Genomic DNA, 13,186 nt, shown 5'->3' on the forward strand with positions numbered 1-13,186 from the left:
GGAGGGTGGGAGGGAGGGAGACGTAAGAGGGAAGAGATATGGGAACATATGTATATGTATAACTGCTTCACTTTGTTGTAAAGCAGAAACTAACACACCATTGTAAAGCAATTATACTCCAATAAAGATGTTAAAAAAAAAAAAAAACCTTTGTGATTACATTGGGCTACTTGAATTATCCAGGATAATCTTCCTATTTTAAGTTCCTAATATTAATCACATCTGTAAAGTCTCTTCTGCCATGAAAGGTAGTATATTCACAGGTTTCAGGGATTAAGACATGGACATCTTCATTTTAAAAAAAATTTTATTATATTACTCTGCCATAAAAAGAAACAAAATTGAGTTATTTGTAGTGAGGTGGATGGACCTAGAGTCTGTCATACAGAGTGAAGTAAGTCAGAAAGAGAAAAACAAATACCATATGCTAACACATATATATGGAATCTAGAAAAAAAAAAGGTTCTGAAGAACCTAGGGGCAGGACAGGAATAAAGATGCAAACGTAGAGAATGGACTTGAGAACACGGGGAGGGGGAAGGGTAAACTGAGACGTCGTGAGAGAGTGGCATCGACATATATACACTACCAAATGTAAAATAGATAGCTAGTGGGAAGCAGCTGCATAGCACAGGGAGATCAGCTCGGTGCTTTGTGACCACCTAGAGGGGTGGGACAGGGAGGGTGGGAGGGAGATGCAAGAGGGAGGAGATATGGAGATATATGTATACATATAGGTGATTCACTTTGTTATACAGCAGCAACTAACACAAAAATATAAAGCAATTATACTCTGATAAAGATGTTAAAAAAATTTCATTGACGTATAGTTGATTTACAATATTTTATTAATTTCTACTGTACAGTAAAGTGATTCAGTTATATATATATATATATTCTTTTTCTGAATATAGTATTCTTTTCCATTATGGTTTATCGCAGGATATTGAACATACTTCCCTGTGCTATACAGTAGGACCGTCTTGTTTATCAATTCTATATATAATACTTTGCATCTGCTAATCCCAAACTCCCAGTCCATCCCTCCCCCCCCCTCCCTCCCCCTTGGCAACCACACGTCTGTTAAAAAAATTTCATTGACGTATAGTTGATTTACAATATTTTATTAATTTCTACTGTACAGTAAAGTGATTCAGTTATATATATATATATTCTTTTTCTGAATATAGTATTCTTTTCCATTATGGTTTATCGCAGGATATTGAACATACTTCCCTGTGCTATACAGTAGGACCGTCTTGTTTATCAATTCTATATATAATACTTTGCATCTGCTAATCCCAAACTCCCAGTCCATCCCTCCCCCACCTTCCCTCCCCCTTGGCAACCACAGGTCTGTTCTCTATGTCTGTGAGTCTATTTCTGTTTCATCGATAAGTTCATTTGTGTCATATTTTAGATTCCACATATAAGTGATATCATATGGTATTTGTCTTTCTCTTTCTGACTTGCTTCACTCTGTATGACAGACTCTAGGTCCATCCACGTCTCTACAAATGAACCAATTTTGTTCCTTTTTATGGCTGCGTAATCCTTTGTGTATATGTACCACATCTTCTTTATTCACTCATCTGACCACGGACATTTAGGCTGTTTCCAAGACTTGGACATCTGTAAAGGTTTCCTACCACAATGATGTGGAAGGTTTAATCTTTGGAATATGAAATATTAACATGTCAGGTTATATTTCAAAAAATATTCCACCACAGAGTAAACCAAAAATAAGTTATTTGCTAATAACTTCGTACTGCAGGTGCCTTAAAATGTAATTCAATTGCAAAAACGTATTGTGTTGCTAATTGTGCATTAGTAACATTAATTTATAAATGTAAGCCAGGGGGCCTCCCTGGTGGCGCAGCGGTTAAGAATCCCCCTGCCAATGCAGGGGACACAGGTTCCATCCCTGGTCCAGGAAGAACCCACAGGCCGTGGAGAAACTAAGCCCGTGCACCACAACTACCGAGCCTGTGTTCTAGAGCCTGCGAGCCACAACTGCTGACCCTGCAAGCCACAACTACTGAAGCCCACGCACCTAGAGCCCATGCTCTGCAATGAAGAGCAGCCCTAATCCCCGGTACCTCAGAATGTGACGTTATTTGGAGACAGGGTTTCTACAGAAGTAGCCAAGTTAACATGAGGTCATTAGGAAGGATTCTAATCCAATATGACTGGTGACCTCATTAAAAAAAGGGGAGATTTGGAGACACACAACACAAAGGGAGAACACCATGTGAAGATCAAGACAGAGACTGAGGTAATGCTTCCACAAGCCAGAAATTGCCAGCAAACCACCGGAGGCCAGGGAAGAGGAGCCAGTTCTCCTTCACAGTGCTTAGAAGGAACCAACCCCGCTGACACCTTGATCTAAGACTTTTAGCCTCGGGAATTGTGAAACAATCCATTTCTATTGCTTAAGGCTCTCCATGTGTGGTGCTTTGTTATGGGAGGCTGAGTGAATGAATACACCCAGGGGTCAGGTGTTGAGATTCTTCTGTAGCCTCTTTCAGTCCCTGGGTGATCTTCCTGTCTTGTGCTTTTAAATCCCATCTGCATACTGAAGTCTCCCAGGAGTTTATCTCCAGCCCAGCATCTCCTCAGAACCCTCACGGATATCCCCAACTCTACACAACATCAGCTGTCACCTGTCCAAAATGGACCTCCTCTTCACCAGGAACCTCCTTACCCACAATATTCTTCCTCTCATTTAACAGAAGCCACATCCTTCAAGTTGCTCAGGTCATTTACCTTGGAATCATTCTGGCCTTTTCTCTTTCTTATCTTCCATTTATCAGCAAAAAACTTGACTCTACTTTCAACATGTATTGAGACTCCACTTCTCACCACCTGCACTGCTGGTACCCTGGTAGTCGCATCATCTTTCATGTGATTTATAGCAGTAGCCTCCTCATCTGTGTCCCAACTTCCACCCTTAGAACCCCTTCACCCTATTCCCAGTGTAGCAGCCAAAATGATCCTGTTAAAAAGCATTTCAGAAAATCCAAAACTCTGCAATGTCTCCTCATCTCACTCATCAAGTCCTTGCGGTGGCCCGTGAAGCCCCACAAGCTCCGATCTTTGGTAACGTCTTTGACCTCATCTCCTCCTCAGCTCTCGTCCAGCTCATACCGCTCCGTCCATACTGCCTTTCTTGTTGTGCAGATATGTCAGGACTGTTCCCTCACTTGAACCTGCTCTTGCCTATGCCCAGAACACTCATCTCTCAGCTATCCACCTCGTACCTCAGAGTCATTCAACAAATGCTTCTGGAAGGAATAGGAAATCAGTTGAAAATATTGCCATTAATAAGATAAAATTAAAACTCTTTAGATTCACATTCAAATTACACTACAATTATGCCCCCATTTGATCTTTATAAGCTCCTTGTGTGCAAATAACTTCTAGAGGTTTTCTGTTTTCACTGCAGTGATTTACATAGAAAAGTCATTTAACAAAGATCTAATCATTTGTAGAATCAGATATGAACAAAAGGTAAAGTTAGTCCCATTCACTTCAACTTGTGTAAACTGTTTTACAATTACTAGTAGTTCTAGATTAGTCTCTCCTTATATAGTCATTTGTTCTAATTCTAGCAAATGAAACCAAGTAAAGTTTTGCCTGTGATGATGATTTGTCATTAATAGTTAGGGTCTACCTGACTCTCACTTTCCTTGTCATTTCGTTAAGCTTTTTTGGTGAGAATTTAAGATGCATAGCCTGAGATTTTCAAAAATCCCTGCATGAATCTCTTCTTTCCTTGTTTTATATTCATAGAACCCCAGTTTTTTGCTGAGCACATGACCATACAGAAAAAAAAATTCCCAGCCTCTTTTGCAAATGACTGTGACCATAAAACTCTATTGTACTCAAGTAAGATATCGGTTAAGAGAGAGCCAGCATGTACTCTTTGCTACCTTTTCTCCATGCCCCTTCCTCCATCCTGCTGCCTGAAATGTGGGTATGATGGCTGGATCTCTAGCTGCATTTTTGGATCATGAAGAAAAGAGCCATGTCCTAGGAAATGAGGGATGAGCTGGAAGGGGCTTAGATTACTGAGGACTTCATAGAGCAGAACCATCATACTAACCCTTGACATTTTACTTCTGGCCTCCTGTATGAGGAAGACATTTCTCTCTTATTTAAGTCACAGTTGTTTTAGGACACACCCAAAATCAAACATAATCCTACCTCAAACATCACAAAAACTATCAAGTTCCTGGAGACTTAGAGCTAAAATGAATTACTGCTGCATCGTTTAAAAGAATCAAAACAATAGACAGTGTATGCAATGATAACCAAAGGTCTTTATTCTCTATATTTAATTTCTTACAATCATTTTGGAAAAATAGTTGTTTCTCCAAAAGTGCTTTCACTGAAGAAAGCTGATATGACCTAAGCATTATTTGAGAGATTATGGAAAAAATATTTATCACTGAAAAACAAATGTTCCTTTCAGTTTACATGTTACACATACTTAACACAAGCATAAAGGAAAAGTCCAGTGTCAGAAGTAGAGGCCATTCTCCTTAACTGAAACATTCGATCAGAAGAGAGTTTTTGGCAATAAGAGATCCAAAATTGAGAGATGTAAAAATCTCATTCAAAATGAATGCTGCCTAAGAATGCGGAAACCTACAACATTTTCTGAAAATCTTTTTTGAAGAATGTCTCTTTGTTTTTGGTATTCTCTTAGACACTCTGAAGTTTATTTAACACAGCATCCTATCTGCTCAACATTCAAATTTGGATGTGCTGATTATCTGCTCCACTCTTTTGAATAGTTAAGTATGTCCTATAAATAAACACATCAATTTTGCTCTATTACTACCCTTCCAAAAAGCCTCATATAATTGGAAGTAACTTAGTATTTACTTATCATTAAATATATTATTGTTAGAAAGGATACACAGCATATGAAATCACAGGATTCTCATGAGTTAAAGACAAATTTTAGAACTCACAAATAATATTTACAATGTAAACATCACAGTTATTACATCAGAGTAAAATAAATCACAACATTCACAACACAGCATATTTTATTTGGTTTTGATATTGAAGTTGTTTTCTTGAATTACTTATGTAGAACTCAAAATAGAATTACTTTGTTTATCGTTTTCCTTCAAGAATTCTGAAAAAGAAAGAAATGGTGATTTAAGCATAAAGACATTTTTATTTACAGCCTCTTACTTTCATTTACTTCTCCACTCATTTGATAAATATTTTTCCTAGCCCCTCATCAGCAGCTTTTGAGAGGGGATCACGTTTTGGGATATCAAGAGTAAATCTTCCAAAGGATTTATTGTTGGAAAGGAAGCCAGAATGTGAAGGGGTTCTCTCATTAGTCATAAATAATTACCCATTTGTAATTTTCACAACTGGTTGACCAACAAAACTTCCTGTTAAAAGAATTTGTCCAATGTCACCCATTCCAAAAGCAAAGAATGGAGGATGGAAACTCATAAAAAGACAGAGTAATTAATCCTCCTTTATACTGTAGTGCCTATTGTATTTCTTAATTTATTGGAAAAGCCTTATTTTTATAAACATTTTTTCAAGAGGCTATACGTAACTCGCTTTCTTTTTTGAGCATTTGAGGAATCTGTTTCTCTGAAATGTCTATGCATGATGAGGAATAGGCATATATAGCACCCCTGACCATGTATCTTACAGGTATCTCTCATACGACAGTAGCAGAGTTGAGCAGGTGTTACAGAAACCATAGGATCCACAAAACCAAAAGTATTTATTTGGAGTCCTTTAGAGAAATTTTTGACAACCTGATATAGTGAGGCTATAAAATTTCTTTAAAGGCTTACCAAGCATTATAAAAATATTTTATGAGCTAATGTAAACAGTAATGTAACTCAGGAAAGAAACATGCCTTGTATCCATGTTCACATAAAAACAATCTTGATAACAATCTTATCACTTAACAAAGGATAAAATCTATTCGTGTTTTCTCTACTCAAAAAATGTTTTACAGTGAATATTATTAGAGTCGTTGTACCTACAATCACTTCATAGGTAAAATAAGCTAAATTTGACTTTCACTGCATGAAGTTTACTACGTTTTAAGAAACACAGTGAGACCCAGACTGTCTTGGTATTTTCACAATCATGAGCCACGCTGTAATTTTATGGTATTTCCTTATACTTAAATTAAATGAGACGCTAACAGTCAATCATGGGACTAGACCTTAAATTAATAGAAGCAGCATGGCTTGACTATCAAAGAGAAAGCCAGTTTTTCTCATTAGTGTGAGTCAGTCTCCCTTTTTCATATCTCATCAGAAGGAGGCTAGGAAGGAGTCTGTGTAAGCTAGGAGATACCAAACTGCTTACTCATCGTGAGCTTTCTCTTTCATGCTATCAGAACACTGCATGAATTGTTTCAAGCTGTTTACTAAGCTGGGGTCCACTTCAGGTAGAAGTGTCCTTCTTAGATGAGGTCTCACTGAGAGAACTCTAAGATGTTTTTTACCAAGTGGCTCTCACCTACTTAAATAGTTAGATGATTGCTACTAGAATATGATAACGCGCAGTGATACTCACCACTGGGAAGCTGTCAGCAGCTTTGCTCCAAAGAACTTGTTCATCATTTTTCTATCTCTTCGAGAAAGTTAGGAGATTCTCCCTCACTGCTGCAGACCCGAAAGAGAGAATCGCGCATGTTAAGGCTCTTGGAGGAGAAAGCTTCTAAAGGAGAGGTGATGTGTGACCCAGGTTGTTCTAGGTGCTCTGTAAAGTGCACTAGGAGCTAAACAATTCTCCTTCAGGTGAGTCATTACCTATGAACGGTTCCTCAATCTTCTAGTGTCTAAAAGTTTTCTTACAGAATTATAATCTGGAGGGCAAAAAGAGTCATCTTGCCTGATTTCACCCAAACAGGATTGTCCTTCATACTCACCATCTAAACAAAAATAATTGGAATAAAAAGAGAGAGTACCACATGTCCTATATATTGTGCTCCGATATTTATACACCACGGAGGGACATAGGTTTTACTGAATCTGAGAAGACAAAATAATTCATGGTTTAATTCAGTAAAATGCAGTATTAAATATGCAGGTAAAGGGAATTCCACGTGGTACCAAATTGCTAGGTGACTGCCCTTTACATGTTTTAAAACTCAGCACTTTTGATAAAACCTGTTTGCAGACTCAGACTAGATGTCTCTACAGTCATCGTTTTTAACCCTGGAAGCACAGTAGAATCAACTGGGGAACTCTTAAAAAGTACCAGGGTCTAGAGCCGCATCCCTAGAACTTGGTCTTGGGTTAGGCTCAGACATCAGTATTTTTTAAATTCTCCAGGGTAGTCTAATGTTAGCCAAGGTTGAGAATTACTGCTTCAGAGCTAGAGAGAGAGAGAGAGAGAGAGAGAGAGAGAGATCTCTATATGCAGCTTCTATTTTGAAAGTCGTTCACAATTTCTCATTTTAGCAAGTTCTCTGTTTCTTTACCTCCGCTTTCCATTTAGAATTGAGTTCAAGTATTTCTTTACAGCCATTTGTTTTCGAAGGCGGGTATAGTTGTCAGTGAAGACTGCATCTGAGTGGCGTTTGGTTGGTCCCTGGTCCTCTGAGATGCTATTGCTAAGAAACGAGAGAATAAGGAAACCAAATAATTTTAACAAGAAATGATAAAGGTACCAAATGTCTGAATTTCTTGGAGTCAGATAAAAAGGAATTCCAACACCCAACTCATTTTCTATCACAAAAAGACTGAAAGAAAAATGCCTCTAAGCCTAAGGATAGGGGAGCAAGGAATAATCCAACATACTTTGGCCTTTACTGGGAGTGCCTTTAGACACATTCTGTCCTAACTGAACAAATAATTTATCAAAAAAAAAAAAAGGGGAATACTTGAAGTTGTGTTCTGTCATTGGAAGGAAAAGTTCTTTAAAAAATAAACACTTCTTTATGAAGCTATGCCACTCGGAGTAGTACCTTCCACATATTCAGTTATTGGCCATTCAAAGACAGAATCTTCCAATGTTTGCTTTGAGCAGGAAGTAAAACACAAACACTAAGGTTAACCTTAAAATTTGCTTCAGTTTGTACTATGTCTTACCTATTTTTTACTGTGTCTAGTTCAGTTTGTTTGAAGATTTATAAATGATTATTATTTAAGAAAAACAAGTGTGTCTGGAGCCAATGAGTATATTACTAGGAAAATTTCTTTTCTTAATCCATGGGCCTGGTATATTTTATTGAAGAATATAAATTATTTGATAACTAAATTAAACATTATCAAGAGTTATCCATTTCGAATAAGGTAAATAAGTTGTTTACAGTGAAAATATAATTGTCAAATTTAATAATCATAACATGTTTTTAAAAAATAATAAATTCTCTTTACCTAATTCGTTTTCCAATAAGGGACTCAAGGTACTTTTTGGCAGAAAGTTGACTTAAGAGTCTACTATAGTCACTGGTGAAAACGCCATCAGCATGTCTGACATTTCTGAAACAAGGAAGAAAGAATAGTCATTATTTTGTAAATAGTTTGCTAAAATATTGTTTTGGCTCATTGGATACAAAAGAAACATCAACTTACTTGAAAGCTCCTCTTGTAAACTTAAATCCAAAAGGAGGTTTTCTAACAACCCAATAAACGATATAATCTATTGACTTATTCTAATGACTTATATCTGTATTTCCAGCCCAACAGTTTGAAAAATTAAAGAAATTACCTTTTTTAGAAGCATATCTCAATATTAAAATAATATTCTCTGGTAGAACCTATAAAACTAATTCTCTTCTAAGAAATACTGGTGGGAAAATATATTTAGTTTCTATTTATTTATGGTGCTTTATTTCTTCTATTCTGAATAAAGATGTATGCAAAGGGAAATTATCCTGATTTTAGCAAAAAACCCTCTTATGCCTTTTGCTATTTCTTCTGCCAAAATATTTGGAAACAAAATCTCTTAAGATAGAAAGGATCATACAGCCTATCAACCAAATTTTCCATCCAAATGAGAAATAGTTTTTGCTTTGTCTTTTGTATAGAGTTACCCTGTCTACACTGGAATGCTGCTCTGGACAAATGGTTCCATGAAATGCATAGCTTTTATTATTAGACACCTTTTCTTTACATAGAGATGAAACTCTTGAATGCTATAAATGCTATAGTTTTACAAGAATTGGCACATCTTCTGATGTTAAAAATTTATGCAACAGAATATAAGTGGATGAGTTGCTCAGCCTGGCCCGTTACAACCTCTCTACATGAAAATCATGTACAGCAGCAAGAGCCTCAATAAATCAGGCTGAATGAAGCCATGACACATGGAAACTTGTAGCGCTATGCTATGAGAGTAGCTTCATGGTGACACAAAAACAAAATGTTTAGATTTCAAAAAAGCATTTTCTAAAATAAAACACAATAAAAATGAGCTCACCTGGATACATCATAATAAGGTGTGTCATTTTCAGCTAATGCATTTTGTAAAACGTCAGTGTCTGCTTTTAGTGAAATTTGATCAGGTTCATTTGCTCCTTCAAAAGGGATTCTGTCACCCACCCTGTTAGGAAAAAATACTGTGAAGTATAATACATTCCTTTTTCAGAAGCTAGTGCTTATGGTTTTACAAACATTTGAAATAAGTTATTCAAAATCTTAGGATATATCACCCATTCACAATATATGGATAGCATAATTGATTTAATGGCTTCTATGGTTTACTAGAGTATAAATAGTGGGATTTTTGTTTACCCCATAAGTTACATGCCATACAACTTTTACAGGCTTAATGTACCAGAAGAGCTACTTAGTTCAGTCTTTCAGAGCATGAAGCAAAGTACACTTCCTTGGCAATAGCGTCACTTTGCAAAGTTCACAGCTAAAAAGGTTTTATACAAAATAGAAACTTTGGAAAATTTTTTATATTCAATATGAAAATTGGGAGCAATTCATGTATTTGTTGATGGTCAGTATTACTTGTCTCAGCATCTCTCAAGAGCTGAGTATTAACTTTTTCTTTCTCTAAGTCCCTAAACTTTGCTTCAAAGATTCACCTAGGTGTGATGTATTTCTATGTATTGACCAAGTCCGAAGACTTTCTCCATCTCTGAATAGTTACTCAAATTCAGTGAATTTTGTCGAGCTTCTTTGTTTCAAATCTTATGGAGTAACACAATTTTAATAAGGGATATACAATGCTTTACTGGAAGACTAAGCATAGACATGCCTATACATGGAATATGACTATACTTGTGAATGCATACACATTTTGAACACCAGCACACTGTTAAAATTATGTGTGTGCATATTTTCACTGTTGGGGTAAACTTCTAAGGACTGTGTCACCTGCCGGGCACTTGTGTATTTTTTGGTGAGGCAGTAGCTGGTAGACAGTAACAAGCAGCCCTCTTTGAGTATGAAGCCTAGCATCAATGCAAACTTCAGCATTCTTGAGATTATTCATCTCTTGTGATATAACCATTCAGATAGACTCATTCTATTTAATTATCAAAGCAACATATGATTTGGCTTTAAAAAGATTTCAAAGAGAACCACTAACAGCTAAGAGATTATTTACTCTATCGAGCATAAGCCTACCTTGAACAAAGAATTAGGAATAAGAAAATAAGCAAAGAAGTGATTATTTGTCCTTAGATAGAGTAGTCCCTGTAAACTGGAAGGAAACTAGTGTAGTTTCCATTTACTCTTTCCTTCCTTAGCCTAAATTTATTTCAGATAAAGCTTTAAAGATGAGTTGTATTATACTGTATGAACTTGAAATATGAAACACAACATAGACAGCCGTAAAACTAAGGAATTATGATAAAAACCAAGTCCCTTAAAATTCATTCATTGGGGGAGGGTGTCTCAGTAGATTATCCCACAATTTTTAATATTGACAGATTGATTCTGCCTAGTCTGTCCAACATGATTTTATGCATATTCCACTAATCAATTACTATCTTACGATTATTTGCTGACTGATCTTGAAAATGAACTAAAATGAGGTAGGCAACTAGACACCTATTTTTCCAACAGAAACTGAACTGAACTGAGATGACAATGGAGAATAGCTCGTTACTCATCTAAAACTGGTTTTGAATGAAAGGAAAGTCAAACCCTCCTTCTGCCTTGCTCAGAAATGTGATCCACCCTACCCATGAAACTAGTCATTGACACTGTCTCCCTGGCCCTGAGAGTGAATTCCAAGACTCAGAATAATCACGTGGTCCTGAAGTTGAAAAAAACTTGCTTAACGTGTCAACCAACAGATTTAAATAACTAATACATAATTTTTTAAATTGAGCTGTCCAAAATAACATATAGGAAATTCCCATTTACATGGAGAAGGAGTGTTCAACTGTCTGAATTGAAAGAGAACCTACCTTAGAGCAGAAGGTGCTCCAAAAAGAGGCCATGCCAAGGTCTGCGAGAAAAGCATGCTGAAAAGTGTCAGGACCACGAGGAGCTGGGGCTTGCTTCTCGTTTCCATCTCTGTACCTCAAAAGGGAGAGAATCACATCAGCTTTTCCAACCACAGATGTTCCAGTAAGGTAATTCTGACTGTCTAGCAGTAATATCTTAAGGCTCTTGCAGAGTTTAGAAAAAGTAATTTTCATCATATAGAGTTAAACTGCAATATGATTACTTTTTAAATCAAAAAGGGTTTTGTGTGTGTGAATGGTGTTTGAATAAAAATTAGGATCTTTTTCAACTGCCGCCTACCTCTCACTAGGCACAAGCATATACTGAATGCAACACTTTTATAGTACTGAAAGTAAGTATAGGGACAATTTCCTTACAACAGAGTTGTAATATCCAGGTTTAGTGTTTTTTCCAACTAAGGAAACAAATTCAAGAAACTAAAGTTTCTTCTTTTACTCTAAGTTTTTAGTATCTGATTAATATAAAACTGGAGCGTCATCTATTTAATAATGTATGTATATATGTATATACATATCCTTATAAAATTATTTTGTGTATACATTTTTTCCTCTTTTAGTTGTAGATGTTACAATCAACATGGAGCTTAATCTCCATAAAGAGTTTGGTTTTGAACAAACTAACCCAATTAGTAGTGAAAATTAATACAAAAAAAATCATTGAACCACATATTATCACTGAAATAATTTTTGCCATAAAAGGTAAAATATATTAAATACAAAGCCTGTATAGTTTTACATCTAATACACTTACACATTTCATTTCTAAATAGTTTCTAAACAGAAATTTAGGAGTTTGATGTCTGTTTCTTGTGCTGTCTGTAAAACTCACAGCATTTACATTTAAAGAGGAAAATAAATGCTTTTTAAGTTCACATAACTAACATATGAAATAGAAAGAACAGCACTAAAAAACAAGTTGAAACTTCCAGAACAAATGTATCCACTGAACCTTCAGTCAAAAATTTATATACAAGCCAAAAAAACCCCACCAAAACCCTACTTTAACACATTATTTTTAAAGGGGCATTGAGTAAAAGAAAAAGCAGGGTAAAGCATTTTCCGACTAAAGAATTCAGCAAACCCATTCATATGTGGGAAGTTGAGGCATTTCTATACTTACCAGGTGACTTAGAAACCTGTATTTTTGTTGTTGTAAGGGAGGAACACTGTAACATTCTTTTTCAAGAGAAAGAAAAACTCAGTATACCCTGAGAAAAGTTCCAGAGGCAGGGGGAGAAAAAAAAGAAGAAAGGTAAAGTTTTCACTTACCTTGTTGAGTAGTGTTCCTTGGGAGCTTTCTGTTCCAAGGAGAATATTAGAGCTGTCTCAGGTGCTGAAGTCCCGTGAGGCCGACAAAGTCTCCACCAGTGCTCTTGCCCTTAGAGCTGAACCAGATCTTGGTACTGGCTGAGGGTTGGCTACTGTTGCCAGCAACTGCTTTTCACTCTACCCTGACCAGCATTTCAAAGCCCATCATTTTATAGGGCTTAGGCGTAGGGCTGTGCAATCACAAAGCTCTCTGAAAGACGTCACAGTAGTACTCTCATGGGATGAATAGGACTTGAAGTTCTTATTAAATTGTCATTATGCCTGATTTATATAAATTTATAGTGAGTAACTTCAAGATGTAAGCTATAAAGAGGAAATTTACTTTTCTTTCAACAGAAAAAGGTACCAAGCTTAATGTGAAATATTTTCATCTCTAATGAGTAGCAATGAAATAAAAGACTGATTAGTGTTATGGCCAAGGCC

At 36.3% G+C, this 13,186-nt stretch overlaps 1 protein-coding gene across 1 annotated transcript; it reads right to left on the reverse strand.

Annotated features, from left to right (window-relative positions):
• Positions 1 to 4,302: 4,302 nt before the first annotated feature.
• Positions 4,303 to 12,879, reverse strand: VIP (vasoactive intestinal peptide). Its single transcript, XM_007101737.1, has 7 exons — positions 12,704 to 12,879; positions 11,375 to 11,489; positions 9,427 to 9,549; positions 8,382 to 8,486; positions 7,484 to 7,615; positions 6,574 to 6,662; positions 4,303 to 5,149 (listed from the first exon to the last, which is right to left on the reverse strand). The coding sequence occupies exons 2-6, from the start codon at positions 11,479 to 11,481 to the stop codon at positions 6,617 to 6,619; spliced, it is 513 nt and encodes a 170-aa protein (XP_007101799.1). The 5' UTR covers positions 11,482 to 11,489; positions 12,704 to 12,879; the 3' UTR covers positions 4,303 to 5,149; positions 6,574 to 6,616.
• Positions 12,880 to 13,186: the final 307 nt, after the last annotated feature.

Source organism: Physeter macrocephalus, chromosome 10 (assembly GCF_002837175.3).
Source record: "Physeter macrocephalus isolate SW-GA chromosome 10, ASM283717v5, whole genome shotgun sequence".
Classification (NCBI taxonomy): Eukaryota; Metazoa; Chordata; class Mammalia; order Artiodactyla; family Physeteridae; genus Physeter; species Physeter macrocephalus.